The 25,689-nt window shown below is 36.4% G+C and overlaps 1 protein-coding gene across 1 annotated transcript in view; it reads right to left on the reverse strand.

The window, feature by feature from the left end:
- Window positions 1–809: 809 nt before the first annotated feature.
- Window positions 810–25,689, reverse strand: part of LOC145983661 (proton myo-inositol cotransporter-like) — a 187,469-nt gene continuing 162,589 nt past the window's right edge. Inside the window, exons 8-10 of the mRNA XM_083116720.1 lie at window positions 17,604–17,845; window positions 2,243–2,395; window positions 810–1,369 (exon numbers count right to left, since the gene is read on the reverse strand). Coding sequence (XP_082972846.1) covers window positions 1,140–1,369; window positions 2,243–2,395; window positions 17,604–17,845 — 625 coding nt within the window. The 3' untranslated portion in view covers window positions 810–1,139. The remainder of the gene's footprint in view (window positions 1,370–2,242; window positions 2,396–17,603; window positions 17,846–25,689) is intronic.

Consider the following 25,689-nt stretch of genomic DNA (forward strand, 5'->3'; position numbering starts at 1 on the left):
TATGGCAGATGGTTCAAAGTTTTCAGTCAGTCAAATCTGCAAATCATAATGCATTACTTATTTATCAATAATTTTACCTTTAAATTAAGATCAAGGTGTACTGTGAATTAATTTGTGTTTTAAAACAAGCTTCATAGAAGATACTGTAAGCACATATTCATACATAACAATGAGTAAATCTTAAGTAAAGCAATGAAATATTCTAATTTATGCATTTTACTGTGTCTTTCTTTTAAAAAAATTGTTTAGTTTGAAGTATCAAAACCTTGAAAATTTCCTGAGTATTCCAATCATCTTACAAATAATTAGTAAAAAATTTAAGAACTTCTTTGCTAAGAACTTCTTTGTAAATAAATCTAAGATAAAAAACTCAAGAATGATAAATTTATATTGTTTAGTGATATGTTAGTATATTTCTGCACTCAAGTATAATTCAAATTTAATATTCCTAGATAGAGTATTTTTCATTTAATTTCTAGAATTCAAAGAATTAAAGGTCAGTACACAGCTTTTATCAACACAAATGTTCTAGGATTTTGATTTTCTAGTTTTAAAATAATAAATTGGAATTTATGTGAGAATTTTTTTTGTGTAAATGTTCTAATTTGATATATTAAAATGTTATTACTATCACAGTCACCAATTATGAAAATTTTTCAAGAAATTTTTAACTACTACTGCAAATCAGTTTGTAGTAGATACGAACATAGATATTAACATTAACAACAAACTTAATTATAAACAGAAAATACAAAATTATGGAATGTATATGTAGTTCCAGATCTAAGCTTCAGTATTGTGTGGGCTAAACAAAAAACTTTCAACATAAATAAATAAATATGTACCAGTACAGAACTATTTAAAGACTAGAAAATGTGCATTTAAAACAATGCAAGAAGCAAACATTTTTCACAATTGTAGGTACAGAACCATGAAATCACTCCTGATATGTATCTTTCAGAGTGGATCATCATCTCTTCATTAGCAATACTGCCAATATTCAGCATGCAAAAAAAAAAAAAAAAAAAGAATCCACCAGCAGTAATACACACTTCCATACATAAACATTCAAATACATCCACACACTCAAGCACAAAACATGTCAGCTTTTAACCTATATGCACAATAATGCATACATATTAGCTTTCGCTGTCTGGACTATCATAATCATCTTCCTTACAATCTCTATTTAAACCTTTGATGTGTACATACTGAATGCTTTTAGAATCTCGACGTCCACATTTCATGCACCAAGGTCCTGTAAAAAGTGTCTCCATTTCTTCAAGGGATTTTCCTTTGGTTTCAGGCATTATAAAAAAGAAAATTATAAATCCAACAATAGTAATTCCAGCATACAAGTAAAATGCCCCTGAAAGAAAAAGCAAAGAATTACAATTAATGATTATGTAGGAACTTCAAGAACTGACCACCAGAATAAAATAAAACAAGTTATTGATCTGTTTGCACACAGTGCAAGAACATTTTCCATACCACTGGATAGAAATATGCATGCACTTTCATTGTATGCATACATCACTGTTATAAATCATTGTCTCTATAGGTCTTTTCTACTCTTACGGCAGACACCCTACATGCTGGCAAGGGAAGTGGGGAGCGAGGAAGTGACCAATTCAGAGCGATAAGAAATGCAGCAGCCTGTAGAAGGAGGGGGGCAGCACCTCCTCCCCTTGATGTCATAACTCTCGGCACCACTGCTGTTGTCTGGTTGGTCTGCCGCATATCCCCCGCTACCCACTTCCCTTGCCAGCATGAGGGCCGCCCACCATAAGAGTAGAAAACCTATAGATGTGAATGATCTGGTGCAACATGTTTCAGTAATTGCTTGTATGAATTTAGTACTGCCATTCAACTCTCAAGCATATTTCCCAATTTGTAACTCCTGTTATCAACTGAAAATGCTATCTACTAACCATGTAATCCATGCTATAAATTCCCAGTAAGATGTATGATTGTCAATATAAATTTTAATTGTTTACAGGAACACTGCTGTAAAACATACACAAAATATAAAATATTTGTAAACGTTTTAGAATCAGATTAGAGAAATTAGAATGATAAATGCATTTTTACTGTACTACATTAGAAGATTTCTATTTATAATGAATGATGGTATTGCATGTTCTTGCTCTATATTATTTTTCCTGCCTGATTTGATAAAATATATTAACTCTATGCATAGTTACGTTAAGGATGACATTTCTTAGCTGAATCATATTCTTACCTTGGTTTGTCAACACTTCTGTAAGTGTCAAAAATGTCATTGATACCAGAAGATTAAACAACCAATTACAAGAGGTAGCAATGCTGTTACAAGTGCTTCTTGCCCACAGAGGATAGATTTCAGAGTTAACAGTCCATGGCATAGGCCCCATTCCTAAGGGAGTAAAAATACATTATTTGCAATTTACAATGCATTTTGCAGACATACATGTAAAATAATATCACCCAATATACATTCTGACATTTTCAATTTGATAAATTTGATTGTAACTGGAAAATAAGCATTTTAGACAACACACAATTAAAATACAAAATTTTCTGAGAAAATAATTGATGAACGTACTACAGGGTCTGTCCAAAAAGTATCGGGACTCCATTCAGGAAAAAATAAAATATTGCAGATATATGTACAATGAGTTAAAATTCTTCAAAATAAGATCCTTCAGCATCAATACAACGTTGCCAGCCTTCCTGCCATGCTTGGTACGCCCCCTGGAAGTCTGCAACCAGAATCTCCTTCAGGCACTGCACTCTTTCCACTGTCTCATAATGATGTCCTTTCAGGCTCTGTTTCAGCCCAGGGAAGAGATAGAAGTCGGGCGGGGCCAGGTCTGGAATGTAGGGAGGCTGATGCAGCGTTACCACATTGTGCTTCGTCAGAAACTTCCTTACACGTAGCGTCGTGTGACTCGGCGCATTGTTGTGGTGGAGAATCCAGGTATCAGCGATCTCCCTTCGGACCCGATGGATCCTTAACCTCAAACGCTCGAGCACTTCCGCATAAAATTCAACATTTCCGCTATTATTCTAACACTAAGATGTCGATCAGAATCCAAGAGTTCTTTCACTTTTGCCACATTTTCCTCATTTTGGCTTGTTAATGGACGTCCTGCACGTTGATTGTCCTCGACGTCCCTCCTTCCTTCTTTAAACTTCTTGTGCAACTCGAAGACTCGTGTTTTGGACATGGCATCCTCCCTGTAAGCTTCACAGATCATGGCAAGAGTCTCAGCACCGAGTTTGTTTAGTTCAACACAAAACTTGATCGCATGCCGCTGTTCAATCGTGTGCTGTATCTTGAATCCTGTCGACACCACAAAACAACTACTCACTCAGGGCATGATCCACACTCTGCAAAGACAAAGGGGCAACTGAGCCAGGTAGCGTCGTACATCTGACATCCTCCACCAACGTCCCAGCCCATGGAGACCACCCTTCACCCCTTCCCCTTGGCTAGAAACAATCAGTCCTGATACTTTTTGGACAGACCCTGTATTTTTATTTTATAACTAGGGTAGCACGTGCTTCATGGAGAGGAAGTCATGCTTCTGGAGTCTCCTTGCTAATGAGACAGAGAAGCTGGAAGAAGCCTTGGGTAGCTGTTGTTGAAGTAAGAAGATCTTTCCTGTTCAGATTGGAAACAGATGTTGGTTGATCTTCTCTTGAGTGACCAGGAAGAATTGAATGTTAAACTCCCGGAACTTATAAAGTGACTTAGAGGATGGACTGTGAGTTGGCCAACTAGCAGGAACAGATCAGCGTGTTGGAATCCAGAGATGATGCAACACGTGTTGAGAGGATGTAACTGGTCCAAGAACACCACTGAAGAAGGTGGGATGATTTATTCACATGTTGGATTACCATCTTCATTCTTTAACTACAGTGGTGTTTTGTAAATTGTGACTTGCCCTGTGTGAGCTATACCTTCTTAATTCATAAAAACAACAAAAATGGCAAAATCTTGCATCAAGTTACATGCTATTTACAGAAATATCAGATTGTTAAAATTATGAACACATAAACTGAAATACCTGTATGACAATATCATTGAATTCTGATAGAGGACTGTGTAATATGTCCCATGCTTAGTAAATATCTATGATAGGTTTTCACCTGAAAGACCTACACCCTATAAAGCTGTGATCTGTTATTTTGTGATAAAGCTGATATTCTAGCATCTTACTGGACACAGCTCTTTTTAAAACATGCAGATAAGTGTACAAGCAACCACCTGCCTGTGTTCTGAAAACACATTTGCCACAATTTTATAAATTGCAAAAACATTTGTAACGACCCTGCATGGTCGCCACATTTAACGACCCTGCGTGGTCGCCATATTATATTTTGTTAAGAAGAATGAATGCTAAATGTCCCTGCGAGGTATATGCTTTTAGTTTAAATGTGTTAACGGATCCACCTCTATGTATTATTTGACCCTGTGTGGTCGCTGTATTCTGTAAACGCTAATGGATCCACCTCTACGTTTATTAGCTTCACTTATTATTAGACCCTGCGTGGTTGCTGTATTCAGTAAATGTTATCAATTATTGTAATTTACACTGTTCAAGTTGTTGTTTAGAATTACAGAGTCCTGCGAGGCTCATTATTAATTGCATTGTCTGAATGCACACAGTTTTAGTTTATATTAACACGTGCATCTAGTGATTTTCCCACTAGTGATTTCTCAATGTCAAAACCTTGATATTTCTCAATACGAAGTTTGCTATATGTAAAAAAATGAGTTAGCAACGCATACTTCTAGATAAAATTTTCTAGGGTTAACTGGCCTCCCAGCCTGAAGGAAGGAAGGAAGGAACGAAGGAAGGAAGGAAGAAGAAAGAAAGAAGAAGAGCCTAGCAGCAACCTACCTACCTGGTCCACTTGCTTTGGCTGATAGGTGCTCAGGTTCTACCTGCCCAGATTGACTGGGAGTACCCGGACCTTCCTTTCTAACCTGCCGTCCCTGCATAGGAGACACCGGTTGGCTCGCCAATTCCCTGCTAACGCAGGGGGTGTTGCGGCATCCTTTAATCCTTTTGCCCAGCGCCCGCTATTCGGGAGTACCGATTGGTTTCGGCCAATTCCCGGCTGTGGTTGGGGGTACTCTCTCTTACAGGGGAACCCGTGACGTCAGCGGCGACCAAGGCCCTAAATAAAATTAGGTCCCCACACTCCCCCTGGCACCTCACTGTGAGGAATAAATTGGATGTTCCCTGCCCCCCACCCCTTATCTCTTCGAGACCAAAGGTGGTACAGGTGAAAGCACGTGTGTGGTACAAATAAATGCACGTAGGTGTTACAGGTAAAGACACGTGTGCTAACAGACATTCTTTTATTAAGATTATAATAAACATATATAAATATATATATAAAGCTGGTATAACTTTTCTTTACACCCAGCAAGCCCTGAGATGATTCTGAGTCCATGTTCTACGGCTGACAAGAAGTTAGCACATATGGGTGGACTTTTGCCGTCCACCTAATTGTGTTTAGTGTGTTGAACGCAGCCCGTGCCAGTACTCCTGCGCTGTATTGTTAGTGTAGTGAGGAGCACGTGGCAAGGACGTTGCACATTGTAAATTAAATTTTGTCCACAATTTTGAGGAGTATGAGCCAGGACATCTGAATACCTAACCTGAAGATGGTGTACAATCGCATTGGAGCTCCATGTCCTAAAGGAGATTGTTAGCCAAGATAAACTGAAGGGTTGCACTTTTGCTGCAGGTAAGAAATTTGGTCTTGAGACAAGCTCATTGCACTGCTCACGAGTAGAGTTCCTCTCCACAGACACCAGCCAAATCTCCACACCACTGCATAATGTGCTAGCAAATATTGTGAAGAGTTAGAAAAAGCAAGAGAGTTGTTTGATGATGAGAGGAAGGCGAAGAATTTATTAAACATGAAACCTGCATGTATGCTGGACCAAGTCCAAGAGCTCGAATATCGGATTTTTTTTGTTTACACAAGTTTATGACATCTCAATAACCACAAAGTTCCATGTGTTTTGTGCAGCAGATACCTTTATTTGTTTACTACAAGGTATCAAGTTTGTTTTATTGAAAAGGCTGAGATCCAAAAAAATGTGACCTAATATCAAATATGGAGGGTAGTTAATATTGGATAGGCATATAACATTGTAATACGAGAAGAAAAGCAATTAATAAATTATGAAGAAAACAAGAACTGTACAATACAATGTAAATATATTAATAACTTACGTTTTGCGAGTATCTATGTTGCCCCTGCGACGTTTCGGGATGCAACTGCTCCCTTCCTCAGGCTGTTCACATTTAGGTTATATATAATTCATAACCACGTCGACCTCTCCATAGGTACAGGATATAGGATTGGTAAAAGGTGTGTGGTTACAAAAAAAAATCTAAAACCCATTACAGGTGCACGTCATAGTACCATGCTGTTTCCCCGATTAGAAACTGCTCCTTGGAATGTTAAAACTTTAAAACTGTGAATAGCCACGGCCCGCATGAACAGCCTGAGGAAGGGAGCAGTTGCATCCCGAAACGTCGCAGGAGCAACATAGACACTTGCAAAACGTAAGTTATTAATATATTTATATTAAATTTGTGAGTACTTCGCACAACTTTCATCATGAACAATACAATGTGTGAAGTCAGATTATATATGATATGGGAAAGACCATCATGAGAACAGAAAGTAAAGAAGCCAACTGGTAACGAAAGAGAATAATCATGGGAAGATTATGAGAGGTTAGCTACTACTAAAAAAAAATCGCAATGGTATTTTCTCCAGCTGTACATTCCAGCACAAAGCTTATGTATTCAACAAAGACACCACATCCAATTTTCTCCAGAGGTGTAATTCTTGCATGCAATTATGTAGTAGACACATTCATCATCAGCACTATATTCATCATCTGTGGACATGAAGGAGATTTCATCACAGGAATTGCTCTCTCAAAAATGATAGCTTGCCATTCTGGTTTCAGAAGAGTGAAAAAAAAGTCAACATTTTCCTGATTGAAATTGTTCACACAAGCAATGGATATGGTATGAGGGCTAGGCACAGCCAATTCTGGGTGTCGTCTCAAAGAGATTTTTGGCACCTCTTCCCAGTAGTTTCTTTTTAAGGTGATAATTAGAGCTTAGCCGAAACAGATAGTTCCAGTTTAAAATAACAAAAGCTAGTTACTGAGTCATAACAACTCATCACATCACATTCTATTAATGACATTAAATAACTCCCAAATTATTTTCAAGTAGCATTATAGAACTTTAAAATGTCTTGTGACATTTTGTGTGAATTCCTTTCTAGACACAGAGGATGCAAATAAAGAAGAAGTTTTTGAAATGTTGAAAGCCTTTTTAAAGTGTTGCAGTTGCACCAAAAAATTGGTGCTGCTTCAATTTCATGTAAACAACATTCTTGTTGTTTGGGTTAACCTGGAGATGGAGCAAAATGATGTAAAAATACATATACAGTTGAGACTGCTTTATACGTAACTCAAAACTACAAAATTATTTATTACTTACCCGTAAAATGAGTATCTAATTTGTACACTGACAACGTTTCGGGAACCATTGTTCCCTTCTTCAGGTCAACGTTCCCAAAACGTTGTCAGTGTACAAAATAGATACCCATTTTACGTAAGTAATAAATAACTAACTAACTAACTCTCTAGCCTTCTTAAACCCGAAGGTTCATGGCTGCAGCAACACAGGCCTTCCATCTGTCCCTATCTTGAGCAAGATCTATATACTCTTTTCCATCCCTACCGATTTCCTTTAGGTCCATCTCAACGTTGTCCCTCCATCTTCGTCTTGGCCTTCCTACAGGTCTCTTACCATCAGGTTTCCCAACAAGAACCTTGTAAACTCCTCTTTCCTCTCCCATTTTATTTTTATTTTTAGAAATACAAAATAATATATATAGAAGTGAGTAAGTCGCACAAACCTGAAGTATGAATACGATCTCAGTTCTGCGTAATTCTGTTTCATATGTAAATTACTGTAGGTCCCAGAAAAAATATAATTTTAAAATGTGTTAATTAAACCTTATTTGTACATAATGCATTTATACATAATTCGGTGTTATACATACTAATTTTCATAAAATAGAGTTGATTTGTACATAACCAACCTATGCAACAATGTCACAGAAGTGACAGTTGCTAGTGGTCGGCCATGGAGAACAGCAAAAGGGAAACTAAAACGCTTGACAAAAAATTAAAATTTATATGGGAAGTGGATGCTAATCCACATAAAACTAAAACTGAAATAGCTGCAGATTTAGATATCGCTTACACCACACTTTGCACAGTCATTAGTAAAAGAAATGCTATTTTAGACGATTCTTTAAAATTGGGTAGTAAAACTATAGTGTCTACTGTAGTATTTCAGTATCAAAGTGTTCACTAATAAAGTGGCAAATGTAATGTATTTAAGAATGAAGCTTTTAGATTCGTTAATTTACCACTTTATGACAGAAATAACCTGTATTGTATGTTGTTCTTCAAAAAATACAATTACAGTACTTTAATAATGATATGACATGGTATCCAAATCTGATTTTTAAGTAATTCTCAGTTATACATATTATTTTCTCTTCACCTTGACATACATATAACTCAGGTTCAAATGTATACAAAAGAGATATATAATAATGCTCATTTGGCCAGCTCTGTTTATGCCCTGCTGTCCATTATTCTCTCTCATTAGCAATAAAAACAAGTCACCGCAGTGTCAGTATCAGCCTGCATTCACACAAAATACTTACACAGAAGGATAGGTATCCACAACCCTCCCTCTGCACAGTGACATTTAACCAATTTCCCAATAACTCTGGAATCAGCCCAGCATGATGATAATACTGGTTTTGAAAACGTTCACATTATTACCTCAAGTTTGCGAGCAAGAATTGACAATGAATGTTTTTTTTTTTTATTTCCACATAGCCTTGACCACCAGGCAGTTACATGCCTCAATGTCATGTTTGGGTGCAGCACTTTAGTCCTGCCTTGGATTTTGTCATATGGTTTCCAGAAGGATACAGCATTTCTTGGAAATCTACATGGAACTTCCTGTGTTGGACCCCCAAGTCTCAAGGAAGGGTGAATGAACATTTGAAAAGGACAAATCTTGACAAATGAGTTTGTTTCTCTTAGTCACTCTTCTAGCCACTGAAGATCATTGGTATTGGCAAAGAAATTTCAACTGATATTTACCGAAACTGATACCACTGGTATCGGCCAATACTGATGCCTCGGCTCAGCCCTAGTGTAAATGTATGGTCCAAGTTATTTTACACAGAAAGGTGAAATGCAAGAATTCTTATATCATGTCTTGTTAACCCAAAACTCCTACCCATTCCATTGCAATATTCTGCAAGCTGTTTCCCAACTTCTTTGCCCAAAACACATTTTCTTCCTAACAGTACAGTGAGGAGGTCATCAAGTGTCTTTGAAGGATGTTTAGTGTAATCCTCAAGTGTGGAATTTGGGACATTGAAGATTTAAGGTATCCCATTTTTTTTGTTTGACAGCTTTCACAGCCATGTGCATGTTTTCAGGGTCCCACTCTTTCTTAGCATCTGAAGGAATAATAGGAAAGGTAAAAGGTAAAGTTCCCCGGAAACATTTAGGGGATGTTGGGGTAGGGCCCCACATATTCTCAATCTTGGCCAATTTGGAAAGAGGTCTTCAGATATCTGAAATATAGCACCCCTGTGTGTCTGATATTAGGGCACTACCTATTAACATATATGCAGTGCCATGACACACTTACTGCTGCTTGAGTGCAACACTTGTTTAGCAAGAAACAATGGTATCAGATAGGATACGTGTGTGGCATCAGAGGTTTATCTGTTGAGACATTAGTGTTTTTGGCATGGAAGAAGGGACATGGTGTGGTGAATGTCAAAAGCTAATAGAAAAAGGTCTGTCCAAAGAATTATTGCAGTGTGGAAAGTGCTTACATGGTGAAGAACATGGTATGAATTTCAGAAACAGCATCATTGTAACTCAGCACTGAGTGCCAGAAACTCAGTAGAGCTATAATTTTTGCCCTAGGTTTTCTGTTTGTGTATTATAATCAGGGAGCATATTTTTAGGTGCCTTGAAGGCACATTTAGGGGATGTGGGAGTAGGGCCCTACACATTCTTGATCTCTGCTATTTTGGAGGTAATGTGATCAGCCCTACACTCTGGTTGCCTTTACCCCCAAGGGTTGCCCCAGGTACACATTGATTTGAGGCTTGGTGAGCTCCAGAGCTACTTTATGCAGGGACAAGGCCGTAAAAATTCTGGCCTTATATCACCTAGTCTGGGAATCGAACCCCGGTCTCCTGTGTGGCAGTTAGATGCCCTACCGATTAGACCACCATGGTAGTTTTAGGTAAAAACTTTTTTCTTCTTGCATCAGAAGTATGCCATATTTGGTAGGAGTGCCAATCACATGGCTGAGATGCAATCTGCAATGTCTTATTTCACATGAAAATGCATGCTTTTACCTTTAGCACATAAAACACACATTTCTAGTGAAAGAACGTAAAATGTACATATCTTAGACATTCCAGACAAAATAAATTTTCTGAATTCTTTCTGTAAATGCATATTTTGACGTTAATGCATTCAATAGATGAAGTACTTCATGATACTTCAAGATTTAATGAAAGATGGGTGTTTACAAAATGATTTGGGGTTCTTATCTGCAAATCTAAGCCTTTTGTGACATTTGCTACAAAAACTGGAAACTTCCACACATCTGCTTTGAAAAACAGTGAAGGATGTTAGTATATTTGTAAAAGAATTGAACTCTCTATCAGAGACATGCTTGCAGGTGCTTAAAGACAAATTTCAAAGTGAGTTTCGAACAAAAAAAAACAACAACAAAAAAAAAACAACAAAAAAAAAACAGTGGGTACCATAAACTTTGCAAACTTGCTCTGGTTATGAAAAGTTAACATATACATGAAATTGATAATGCAAGTGTGCATGACATCCCACAGTTCAAATATACATGTCTGATTACGTGTGATTTGGAAGGGTCATTTTCACATTAGAAGTAAGTCATTGTTCATAGATAATCGGCATACTTTTTCAATGGATAATTTGGAAATGTGCTTTGTTGTTCATTGACATCAACAGAAAGCAACAAGCCCTGCTGTCACTGGTGAGCGTCTATTTACTTGTTTCACAGAATTGTGAATGAAAATATTTTCGATTTATAGCCATATATTTATACTGCTTTTAGGACGTAAAAAGATAAATATTTTTTAAGTTTTTTAGCACTGAAAAATCTGCTCCCTGATTATAATATTGGTGGCTTTAACATGAATTGTATGGGTGTGTAAATCTTTCATCACAGTGTTAATTTTCTGGTAAAGGGGTTTGTAATGTAAGTAATGTATTTACAATTGAGGCACAAGTGTTATGTGGTCACATTGCTGAATTGTAGACAGGGTTCAAGAAATAATTTACTCAATATTCATTTTAAGTAAATTACTCGATGCAGAAAATCATATTTTACATCTATGTAAAAACTGATTTCCTTAATGTATTAAAAAATAGCTTGCTCGAAACATCTGGATGGATTCAAATACATTATTCAACAACATTATGATGCTGAATAAACATCCATTGCATTGCATGTTAAGTGCAGTCACTCACTGCATTACTTCCTGCCTTAAGAACAAAATAGGTATGCATTTTTTTTTCAATTAGAGAAAAAATAAATATCATCTTCAATTTCTCTGTGTTCCAGTTTCAAACTGAAACAGACCTGAACCAAAGAAAAAAGATGTAAGGTATGATAAGATCTCTACATTTAATTTATCCATACCTCTACTATAAGTCACCCACACTTCACTTTAGTCCCATATCAAATGATGTACGTGGTGACTATAGAGCCTCTCCCCACTTTCTGAAAATGTCATTAACCCCCAAAATATTTATTTACTTGTCTTTGGAGAGTGGATTCATGTACATTAAAACAGCAAAATAAAATATAACTAATTTTGTGGGGTTTCAAATACAGTAAGGGTATCAATCTATTCACTGTGTGTCCTGAACAAGTTGATTTAGGTAGTAAGCAAACAACTTGGGAAGGATGGAGCACCTTGCAAAGGAAGGGAACTGTGAACACCTGTTCACAAATACAAAATTTCCAGGCTGTATGGCACCAGGGGGTTGAACTCCACTGACAAACATTCTCTGGGCATCTACCATCCTCACAAATAGTGAATGAATTAAAAACATCAAAGTGAACTTCATTTTAATATTTGTGTAAAAAATATCCATAAAATATTCAATTATGTGCATAAAAATAGCATTGGATAATACTTTGCTAAAGTGATCCAAAAATATTGAAATATGCCTCATGATGGTAAAGAAGCATGCAAGTCCATCCCCCAGTTAGTTATTGGCTTTAATTTTTTCTACAAGTTAGTAATATCAGTAAATCTGTATAGTAATAGACTGCTATTAAAAAAAAGAAAAAAAGACAATTTCAATGGTAATGTGGGATGTATGAATGGCAAAAATAAAAATCCCTTTACCTATCCTGAAATAAAGTCATAAGTACATCACACTATTATATCATTTGTTGATTTGTAATGTGAAAGAAGATTATGAAATAAACATGAGATGTAAAAAAAAAAATTGAAAGCGTTACTGCATTTAAGATTAAGATTGAAATGCAAATTAATTGTGTGAAAACTTCTAACACAAACAAATGACAAAGAGGAATAGGTGGTGGCAAAATGAAGGGAATTCTTTAAGAATAATGTGCACACACACACACACACACACTCTCTCTCTCTCTCTCTCTTCTCTCTCTCTCTCTCTCTCTGCAAACTACACCATGTTCCTTTGTTTCCTAATGGCAGGTGGTAAAATAATGCATAAATAGAACAATATATAAAGTATGCCTATTTAATTTAGAAGTTTAGATATTTAGTGATTTAATATTGCACTGATCAATTTCATTATACAATTTGCATAACATATGATCTGATGAACAGAAATAAATCATATCAAATCAAATTATGAAGAATGTGTAATATCTGGATTGTTATAGTTTTTAAGGCATCACCTTCAAAGTTGTACACTTCGCAACATCTTATTTGACCGCCCTGAAAAATTTCAAAGTCCGGAATTAGTAAATTTGGCAGCATAGCGCTTCAGAGCCAACTAAGAGTAGCCAACTTTGCAACATTTCTTCTTCCTGAATGAAAACGCTCGTGATTTTTTTTTCATTCTTTCACATTCCATAAAGTAAAGGTACCCTAAAGCAGTAATAAAATATATGAGTAGACAAAAAAATGTTAAGTAGAAATACGAATGTTGAAAATATGTCAAGATTCTTTGTTCTGAATTTGAAAATAGGAAACCGTATGTGCATTGTGAAACACTGAACAGGTTCTCATCCACCTGGAAAGAATTGCGGTCACATTTGAATGCAAGAAGGCAAATTTATGATGATTTTTTGCGAAATGTTTAGTAAAGATACCTTGCACAACACCAAACGATTCTGCAAAGTGTGTATTTTCCTTGGTTCTTGGTGAAAAATGGTTCGAAACTAAGGCACAATGTTGCTTCAACTGATATTAATGTGTTTTACTGAGCTTTGTGTTAGCAATCTCCTGGAGTAGTTGGTTAGATGACAAAACTTTCGTTTTTTTACTGTTTTCGTCAAGATCGAAACATCGTAGGTTCAAATCCCACCCTTTCCTTATTATTTTTTCCTTTTTATTTACCGAGTACGAAGTGTTCTAATAACGTAATATAATATTATATGATATTACTGTAAATATTTATGCGGTGCATGCTCAGTGGCTGCGATTGGGTTTCAAAACTGATTGGGCAAGTTGGTGGGAGGGCAAGGACAGTTTCTTAGCCCTTGGTAGATAATGTTTAGCATAGTGCTGGGTCATCTGCCCCTCCACACTCCATAATCGTCGCCACTGTGCATGCCTCAAGTAATGCTTCTACTAATGTTTTTAATCTTTCAGTGATTGGCAGGATTTTAGGAAATACTTTTCCTTTCATTCAGCTGTTATAAGTTAACACATATTAAGAACTTATATGTCAACTTTCTGCATCCGGAAATGCTGGACATAAATCGCATAAATATCAACGGAAATATCCAAGAAACGTAGATAAGCATTCTCGTCCAAAGCCGTTTACTTCCCGAAAAAGATTTTGCAAAGAAGTAGGTTTGAACCCATGACCTTCCATTCCATAAGCAAACGATCCCCCTACACCACACGGTTCACGTTATTTTATGCACTCGGTTCGGATCCCACTTTAAACTGTAGGTCCAGTCCCGGTTAGCCTTACTATGCATAAAGTTGACTTAAAATACCAAATCAACCAATTCATCTCCTTTCAGAGTGGGCCTTCTATGATACTGTAGTCGGCCAGCATCCGAAAATACAGTTCCGCTTCGCGTATACCAGAGTGTAATTGCATTTAATATTGTGACTAATTTTACTTTAAAACTACAGATTAAAGTGATAATAGTGTCCAGAAATAGAACCTCAAAGTAGATCATCACACAAAGTATTTTAATCCATTGCCAAACATGTCAGTTAAGAATAATATTATGCTTTTCCATTGACCGTATTTTCGATTTATGGTGAATTTGCTAAACGGACCATGTCAAGAAATCTAAATATGTAAGTTTTACTAGTAAATGCATTTAAAATGCACGAAACAATAGGGGAGGAGAAAAATAAACCTCAAAAATAAGTAAAAATGCAACACAAACTGTTAAAAATACTGACAAATAAACTAAAAGTCAAAAAAGTCCGAAAAATGCAAAAGTAAATAAATGAATAAATAAATAAATGTAAAATAGAAAGTGTTTTCCGGCTCTAACGGAAGGGAAACGGACATGATATCAGGTTTAGCATTGTTTTTAAGGGTCAGAAAAAAAGTTGATTTTTCATCAACTTCCGGACCCTAATTAGTAATTATGACCATTGAAGTAGTTGGAGGTAGCTTACTTAAAATTTTCTTCCTGAGGGATCGTATCGTCCCATATCTCCACTTCATAATAAAGAAAAACATCAAGTTCATATTTCGAAAATGACTTGGAGTTTACCACCACGAAAATATGTTTTTCATAGTTTGAAGTTTGTTAGTATTATCTTTCAAGGTTTCCATTGTTTTAATTTTACACATATTTTATATTTCATACGTTCCTCTCTCTTTTCATACAGTCTTTGGAAAAAGCTGAAGTTTCTTGTCAAGAGGGTCTGGTTCAAATGACTCCTCTTCGCTCTCCTGTTCCTACTTTAAACAAACAACAAAATACTTCGTAACTAAATGACTGCTTGTTCAAAACATTGAATTTTTACACAATTTACAAATTATGACAAAACGCCAATAGACATGTTCATCATTTTTCCCTTTCAGTGTTTCTCGATTTTATCTGAATTCGTTTCCTCATGAAAATTGCCATGAGGAAATTATAGATATGACATTATGTGTGAATTGGTTTCTTCAAACTGGTAGCAAAATTTAACATGAGCTACCTGGAGAAGAGGTAGCGTGCTTGATTCTTACGAGGGTGGTCGTAGGTTCGATTCTCCACCTGGGCAGGATTTTTTTTCAGGAGTATATCGTTGGGTGTAAAGTTTATCCACCGTGCTAAGAAGTTAACATTGGTCTCTGTATTTCACGAGGTGAAAGGAAATAGCAAGAGAAAGTTATTTCGATGATAGGAGGAAGTCACATGCCACGTGGAATGCGCAGAATCAAGTTACATAGATCTAAGTCTGTAATGGTGGTTTCGAATATGGCAAAGTTAGTGGGGAAAGTTTGTTATATCTGATACTCGTACTTTCTGTTCAAAGAAGACAAACATTGTAGATACAAAGCAGTGAGGAATTAACGATCATTAAGAGGTTTTGGATTTTTTGTTTGTCACTCACTATATAAATACTTATTAGTAGTTTCTTATCGAATCGGCCTTCGTCGTAATAACAATTTATTTATGTTAATTAGCGATTTACTATTAGTTTTAGACGCATGGTAAGACGGTGGTGAGGGGATTGACAACAGTCATTACGAAGGAACGGACATAAAATTACCAATCTTAGCAACTTGAACTCATTATACGCTCTCCTTCGTTACAGTACTGCACTACATCACTACTTAACATAACTGTATATCTTTTTTTAGTATATCGAAATCAAATAATCAATATTTTAGGTGTCAGTGAAGATCAAACAATACATAATTTAAATAACATTACATTTTGCATCCTGAATACATATATGTGATTTGTGAATTAATCATGATGTTTGTGTTAACACAACATATGAACAATAACTGTCCTCCGAGTGAGTGAGCGTAATCCGGTCGAGAAGACCTACTATAACGGCTGGGGATACGTCGGGCTGACCCCCCGACTATTCCAATACTGGTTGAAGATCTCCATGCTTAGAGGTGACGAAGGAAAGTGTGGGAGGGAGACCGGCAGTCGGTAGGTATGAATAGGCCCTTCATGGGCTGTTGCGCAATGGATTATTATTATTATTATGAACAATAACTAAAACTGAAAGTTTTAACTATAAATCCTCGAAATCTGCAACTTCTAAGGGGAAATATGCGCAGAAGGGACGTCCCTCAAGTGTGCATCGGATTCATTTTTTTAAGTATTCTAATATCAACGGTATCTGTTCAGCAAACAAAAAAAGAAAAAAAAGAAATAGGAGAGGGTGGGATTTGAACCCGCTACCTTTCACGCTTGATGAAAAATGAGAATAGCAGAGCCTAACCAACTGCTCTACGTTAACTTAATGACGTTATACCATTAAAAACATATTGACGTTTATGAAGACTCCCACCTTCCTGTGTTTCAAGCACATTTTCTCGACAAGTCGTGCAAAATATGTATTTTTGAGAACTGTTCGATATTATGCAAGGTATTGTAAATAAAATGTCGCATAAACTTCTTACAAATTTGCTTCTTTCTGCACAAACGTGATGGCAATTTTCTCCAGGTGGAGAAAAACTCTATTCAGTGTTTCAAACCCCCCAAATTTCAAGTCGAGCAAGCAGAATCGTAAATATCCTCCAAGGTTCTTTTTCCAATTTATTATTTCTGTTTGATTGCGTATTATAATAGCGGTTTATAGTTTCTAAGTTCATGGAAAGTGTTAAATTGAAAACCTATCACCGCAGCGTTTTTCGTCTAGTGGAAGGACTTACTCAAAGTTGGCTACCCTCACCTGGAGCTGAAGTGCAATGTTGCTAAGTTTACGATTTTGGGACTTAGAATTCTTTCGGGGCGGTCAAATAAGATGTTGCGAAGTGTACAAGTTCTTTTATAAATTGTATGCATATTTTACATATTCTACGTATTTTATGTGTTTTTTACATCTATTTTACAAGTAGAAAACTTCTTTTTACGTGTAATTACCCAATAGAGATTGTGGATTTGGAAAATTTTCAAGGACAGTTGGGTAAGAAGTTGAAAAGTGTAACTTGTACTTAATCTTGTCCTATACACAGGAATCTCAGTAGCACAGTGTTAATGTGACATATAGCTTAAGCCATAGCATACAATGTATCTTACTAATTTATGATACTGGCTTACCTGGTGCAAAGAAAAGCAAATAAACTCCAAGAGCAACTATACTAATCCAAGAGTATTCAGATGGGCACCAATTATATGCCCAAGTAAAATCATCAGATGGCATATCTGTGCAATTGCCTTCCTTTGAGCCACTTTCAGGAGAGAGAGGACCAGCTACATCACAAAAACCACTGACAGCACTGGTGTTTGTGTATGAGAAGCAGAATCCACACTCTTCTAATAATATGCAGTCTGAACACGATCTAGGGAAAATGAAACAGGATTTATGTAACATATCTGAAATCAATTATAATCTATATCTACCTAAAAGTAACAATGGAACAGTGGAAATAAGGAAAACAATATTTGCTTACTGCTACATTAACACTGATACTCTCTTTCTCCTCATGCAACTTCAATATTCTTTCTTCTTAGATAAAAAAATAATATGATGACAGGCATTTAAAGAATGGAAAACATGCACAAATACATTTAAATCTGAACCAGTGATAAAGTGTTCATGGCAAATATACACACTGTTTCAATGTAAAAAAAATGCTTTTCAAAGGTTCTTACAATTATGCAGTTTCATAATTGAAGGGCTCGAGTGTAAAACATGGTAAGTTACATTTTGGTCATTTCTGAGTTCATTAAGAAAAAAGGTTATTAGAAGCTACACTGTAGATTCTTCTTTGTACAGTAGCTAATCAGTGGTGATTTATTCATTCTAGTTTTTGGACTTTTAACCACTGTTATCTTTGAAAAGAGATTTACCTACGTTTCGGAAGCTGAATCTGCGTCCGTCTTCAGGGTAGCGTGTAGTCTGTTAGATCATATAAATGGTTGCCTTGGAGGATTATTCTAGGTGTTCTAGGCTCCACCGTGTCTGTCAGTCACAAGGACCTCTATATACAGGGTGTCTCATCTAACATTGCGATCTAAAATATTTGGTGAACAACAACAAATATTGAAAAACTGCTATCGCAACTATATAGGTATGAGAGGGGCTCATGAAATTAGTGGACACAATACGTTCAACTACGTAAGGAAGTACGATTTTCAACACAAACTAGGTTTTCTTAAAATGGAAACCCCATTTTGTTTTCAGCTCGTTTGAAAGTACGGAAAAAATCATTAAGAATGGCGTTTGTTACATTGTAATACGTCAAGTAGTTCTCAAATAATTGTAACTGAAGTTGAGCGTGAAGGCGCATCCCCACTATGCCTGTCGGCAGAGCCGAGCACAAATGTCGTCGCACATACAGCATGTGCTGAATTTTTCCTACACTCGCCACAGATAAGTATCATCCCGGCCTTTTCAGAGTCTGAAAATACTATTTTCTCAGCTACAGTTCTGACGTACGTACATTATCACAAACGTCTTGTTAATTAGTGTACTTTGTTACGCCCTTGCTTTATTTGATAAATTTGATAAATCAATTTGAAGGAAAAAATGTATAAGATGCAAAGTTTCAAAGTTGAAAACTTAAAGATTTGTCATGACGAAACGAGAACAGTTGATTGTTCCAATGTACTTAAAATTATGACGTAAATAAATGAATGCCAATTAAAAATTAGAAAGATGTTAATGCACTAACATTTATGCATGTAACTGAGGGCAGAATGTTTAAAATTTATACTTTTTAATTAACAGTTATTTGTTAACTCAGAAAGATGTATCAGAACATTTTAGATAATTTGTCAGAGTTTACTTATGAACAAACTATACATTTTATTGGAACCTGCAGTTGTTGGAACGTAACAACTTTCCTAAGCACAATGCATAGTATGCAGAAGAGTAACATGTTTGTTACGATACACAAATGCCGTCAAAAGGGGGATATGCTCTACAATCTAAGGCTAATAACTTATTAAACAAATTAGATGACTGGTTTTTAAATAATAATCTACTCCTCAACAGCAAAAAAACAAATTACATTACATTTTCTACAATCCAAACCAGAAACCAAATAAGCCTCAATCTAATATCTGGGAATACACAACTAGAGCCTAAAAAAAATTCAAAATTTCTGGGTATCATTCTGGATGAACACCTTAGCTATACAGAACACATAAACACGCTACAATCAAAATTAAGTAGTGTGTGCTATGCCCTTCGAGAAATGGTAGACATCTCAAGCACCCAAACTGTAAAGTGCCTTTATATGGCAAACTTTGATGCTTTACTAAGACACGGTATTATGGTTTGGGTAACAAGGGCCACTCCAATGTCCTTTTTATGCTTCAAAAAAGAGCTATAAGAATCATAGCTGGAGTAAAGAAAACTTATTCATGTAGAACTCTTTTCCGTAAACTTCATGTGTTAACTCTCCCCTGCATATATATTTATGAATGCTTAATTTATGTTAAGCAAAATATTTCCAACTTTGCCACAAATGAGGAAATACATGGCCTAAACACAAGAAATAAAGACAAACTTCACATAAAACACTGCCGCCTTAACTTATGTAAGAAAGGTCCCTTAAATTCTTCCATAGATCTCTACAATAAACTACCACAAGATGTGAGGAAAGAACCAAAATTGATGATATTCAAGCACAAGATAAAATCAATGCTTCTGAAGCATGTTTTGTATTCTATAGCTGAATACATGGAAGCGACTTTTACATAAGACAAATGTACATAATGTAGTATAATCACATATTATTCTTGTAAAATTAAATGTCAAATGAAAGTGGGTAATTAGTATATCTTCTCATGTTATATTTTTTTGTGATTTTGATATAATAGCAGAGTAAGACCCAATTTTTTACAATTTTTGGCTATATATTTTGTATTTGTAAAATCTATTAATGTACCTGTATTGTAATGTAAGTATTGACATGTCCTATATTACCATGTACTGTAATGTGTACACACCGGTAGTCCTTGGATGCAAATAAACTAAACTAAACTAAACTAAACACACAAATCAACTTGTGAGAATGTTTGTTTCAAGCGTCAATTTCAGGTTACAATTACTTGAGAACTACTTGACGTATTTCAATTTCAATTTCATTCTTAATGATTTTTTCGTCCTTTCAAATGAGCTGAAAACAAAATGGGGTTTCCATTAAGAAAAACTAAGTTTGTGTTGAAAATCGTGCTTCCTTACATAACTGAACGTATTGTGTCCACTAATTTCATGAGCCCCTCTCATACCTATATATCTGCGAAAGCAGTTTTTCAATATTTGTTGTTGTTTACGAAATATTTCAGGTCACAATGTTAGATGAGACACCCTGTATATAAAGTTGCCAGGTAGGATTATCATTGGTCCAGGCTCCACTTCGTCAGATGACCACGTCGAGGTCACGATCAAGGCTTTGTGTGGCACCGTTACTTGATCTCCGGGGACTGGACCGCCCCGGGTTGCATGTTGGGATGACAAAGACAGCTTATTCCTCGTCCAACCATTCATTCTAGCCCCCAATTAAAAGACTAATGATTATGCTACCTTCCCACGGTCAAAATACCGCGGCCATTAAACAAATGTCATTGGGCAGGTTATACTTCATATAAAACCATGAAAAGATGTTTTTGATAAACAGGCGAGAATAAAATTTTGCCTAATTCCTCTAATTAATTAATTAAATATACTAATAGAATCATAATTTCTAAATCAAACTAACTAAAATATATAATTAGGTAAATAAGTAAAACTAAACTAAATTTTTAGTTAAATCCCAAATAAATTATAACAAAGCTAGCTACAAAAACTAGCAATCTCCAACCAATAAATATAACACTTTATTATAAAGTTATAACCAATATATTAACCAGAAGCACATCCCCAAAGTCATAACTAAACACTAATATTATAATATAAATAAATATAAAAAATATTAAAACGTAAAACTATATCAAATATAATTCCCTAATAACTAGATACCATGCGTTCATTTCGATCTTCAGCCGAGAGATCGGGAGAAGCGTGGCTGGCAGCGCTGATGGAGATGCCGACATTTGCGGCCTGTAATGCCCGCTTATTTTTATGGACATATGCAGACATTTATATAAATATTGCAAAACGAGCACTAACCTGTGTTATAAGAGTTGTTCAAAGTGATGTCCACCTACATTCACACATTCCTGGCATTGTTTGATGAAATTTTGATACACACACAAAAGTTCTTCCATAATTCTTCGAAGTTCTGCTCTTATATTGTATTTTAGTTCGTCGATGCTATGAGGGTTATTTCGGTAGACTCTATTTTTTAAGGTTCCCCACAAATAATAGTCACATATGGTAAGATCTGGTGAACGTGAAGGTATAAACCTCTAGAAATTATTCTGTCATCAAACACCTCCCTTATATCGTACAAAGAATCAGCGGCGGTATGCGCTGTGGCCGAATCTTGTTGAAAATACCCATATTGTCTCTCATTATCTGATAACAACTGAAAAAACGGCGCAAGTATTTGTGTGCGGTACCTCTCTGAATTTATTGTGTTTTCAAAAAATATAGGCCCTATTATTCTTTTTGCACTTGCAGCACACCACACACCAATTTTTGCAGCATCATGTAACGGAACTTCATGTATTATTTGGGGATTTTCAGTGCTCCAGTATCTATTCTCTGTGAACAAACATGACCACGCAAGTGAAACCATGCCTCATCTGAAAAAAATATGAAATGTGGTTCAACAATACCATCTACAGAGCATTTCCTGACATTCGCTACGAGACTCGGCGGCAAGCGGCCCGGCACCAGCGCTTGTATTTCCCGGTGAACGGGGTCCGTGACAGTCGCTAGAGTCGGCTATTAAAATTACAGTTTTCATATTGTGTACTAACCTTGACTACAGAAGGTGTTGAAAATGATGTCCCTCTTCTGCAACACATTCCTGGCATCTTTGAAGGAAATTGCCATTTACACGTGCAAGTTCGTCTACTGTAATTCTCCCGATTTCTAGTGCAATACTCTCTTTTAACTCATGGATGGTGTGCGGATTGTCTTTGTATACTTTATTTTTTAGATTTCCCCATTTTTCTTTCCACTTCTATTCAGAACTGACCCTGTTACTCTAAACTTTTTTATGAGGTTTAATATAGTGGTCCTATGTGGAACGGGAACACCAGGAAATTTCGTTGCAAAACGTCGTCACACTTCTCCACAATTCCTCTTTCTGAAGTAACACTCGACAAGATAAATCCTTTGTTGTAATGTAAACTTTGGGGTGCCATATTAAGCCACAATCTTAAACACACGGACACGACACAACACAACTTCCGAGGGATGATTATACTGATGTCAGTCTGCAACGTCAGCAGAAAGGGAAAGAGAGTGAAGGCAGGAGAGTGAAAAAAACAGACTGTAGCGTTCAACTGTCGTGGACCCGTTCATGGGGAAAAACAAGCGCTGATGCCGGGCCGCTTGCCTCCGAGTCTCGTAGTGAATGTCAGGGAATACTCTGTACAATATTCTGCAAAACCCAATTACAGAAATTTACTCTACTTACGTTGTCAGGGGGCCGTAATTCTTGCACTATAGAAACTCTGTACAGTTTTAATTTTAGTAGCTTAGTGGCTGTATGTGCTGATGATTTTGACACGCCCATCTCCTGTGAAACACGGCGTAGAGGTTTGTTTGGAGAACATTCTAACGCTGCACCAATTTCATCGAGTTTTGCTTCGGTTAGAATCAGTAACTTTTGCTTAGGTGTTTTAAAATTTAACGATCCAGTTTCTCGTAATTTAAGGACAAGATGTCTAACCGTAACTCTATGTGGAGTTGAAACGCCTGGGAATTTCTGCACAAATTGCCTACACACGTCTCGACACGAGTCTGTTTTCACGTAAGTGTCATAAATAAAAATTCTTTGTTCTAGCGTGAACCTTGCGGCTGGCATTCCAATCGTCTCACTGACACAACACACACATACACACTGCAATAACACAATCAAGTAATGGCAAGTAACCAAGAATAACACTCTTACGCACAGTACGAAATTAACACGCTCTTGGTTTACATCTGCTCGCCACTATATTCACAGCTCCGTCTTCATCTAGTCGCGAAGGAACAAAAAAACTCGAGTCGGAGATTTCGGATTCCAAGGAAGCTCACGAAAACCATTGACTTTTAACGGTTTTGTCTGCAGCGTAATCTTGATACAGTGTTGCACATTCGAAACCTCCAAACGATCCCCATCAACACAAAACTCTTTGAAGGATATAAACTTAAGCAGGACGATACTGGTCAAAACTATGATTAAAATCTTTTATTATCTGTGACTCTGAACATCGTCTCTAAAGCGTATTTTTTTGTGTATATAAGGGCAGAACTTGGATGAATTACAGAAGAACTTTTGCGTGTTATAACACAGGTTAGTGCTAGTTTTGCAATATTTATATAAATGTCTGCATATGTCCATAAAAATAAGCGGGTATTACAGGCCGCAAATGTCGGCATCTCCGTCAGTGCTGCCCGCCACGCTTCTCCCGATCTCTCGGCTGAAGATTGAAATGAACGCACAGTATAAGATAAGTCGAATAACATTTTATTACAAATAATAATTTTAACAGAAAAATATAACACTCTCACCTTAAAATTAACCTTACTAGCTCCTCACCTTTCAAGAAAAAAGAATATTCAATTAAAATTTAATCCTCCCTGATACAAAAGGTACGATTATTAATATCTCCTATAATAAAAATTAATATTTCATATATTTAATCTATCACAAACTAATTTATATATAATTAACATTAGGGTGTATCGAAAAAACTTTTTTTCGAAATGTTAAGGTAGGTAGTGAGGAAAAATGGCCATTTGTGACCAAAAAAACATCTGATTTTTTCAGATTTTTTGGAGGTTGTTGACCTTGAAGTTTTGATAGTGATTTGGTTATGCAACACGCACAACAATTTCACAAAAAATGTCATTATTTGACTATTTTATGTCTTTTTTTCTGCATTATGGTCGTTTATTGTTTTGTTTATGGCAAATATGTTAAATTTGTGCCTCAGAAAGGGGATGTGTTCTTGGGGTTATGGCAGAGGGAGAGGGGGGGGGGAAAGGGGTTGAGAGCGGCAGACAGTTGGCAAGCATCGGTGCTCTTGGAGGGGGTAGAGGAGGGGAAGGAGTGGCCAGAGTGGAGGGGTTTGTTTCTTTTCAATATGAGATGCTTAATCTGCCTTGTTCTTTGCGGCTGTAAACTGCTTGGCTTGTTGTGCGTGTGTGTCGATAATTAAATACTACTTGCTTGCAGGCATTTTTGTCGTCGTTTACTGTGCAGTTACTACCATTTTGTAATTGTTAGAAAGTGATTTCGCAAAATGAGTAAGTAGAAAGTGTTGCATCAAACTGACAAGGACTTCTTATTTGGATGGCCAGAAGAGCTTTCGGACAATAGACTTCCAAGTTATTGTGATGTTATGAAACATTTTCTTTGGGGGAAAAAAGTGCAGAAAAGATGCAACAGGCGAAAATCCCTCCCTCAGAGATTTGGCGAACGCTACTGCGAATAAGGAGATACAAATGTGGACAAAGGCTTCGATTCCTACAGTGTCTAAAAAACGAGTGGTGGACATGATTTTGGATTATAACAAATCTTCAATGAATTTGCGTAAATCTGGAAAACGTGCCTCAGCTGAAGAAAAGTTGAAACATTTTAAGGAAAGTGGACAAAAACTCTTTGATATTTGCTCGTGCAAGTGTACCAACCCAGGAAAGTTATGCAACTGTGAAAGAGTGAACAAAGTGTCAGAAGCAGAGTGACCTTTTCTTATGGATCAGCAAACGAATAGGAAAATGATAATTGGAAAGGTGGATTCTGAAATAACAGAAGAAATTTAAAAAAAAAAAGGCTGAAAGAAGGGAGAAACTGTCTGTGTCCAAGACAAACCTTACGGATACCAGTATGAAGAGAAGAAGGACGGGATCCTTGGCGACGGAAAAATCTTCGAGTACAACGGAAATTTCTGGAACTAGTGAAAATGATGTGGATTTTGAGTCCGTGGCATCAACCTCAAAATCAGTAAAAACACAGACACGCCTCGATCTAAAAAACGTTGCTTCAGCTTGCTTCGAGGAGACAAGTTGCTCTTATAGTATCTGCTACTTTGGAAGATGTAGGAATAATTTCACCTGACAATAAAGACAGTG

Source organism: Lepisma saccharinum, chromosome 2 (assembly GCF_977018435.1).
Source record: "Lepisma saccharinum chromosome 2, izLepSacc3.1, whole genome shotgun sequence".
NCBI classification, from domain to species: domain Eukaryota; kingdom Metazoa; phylum Arthropoda; class Insecta; order Zygentoma; family Lepismatidae; genus Lepisma; species Lepisma saccharinum.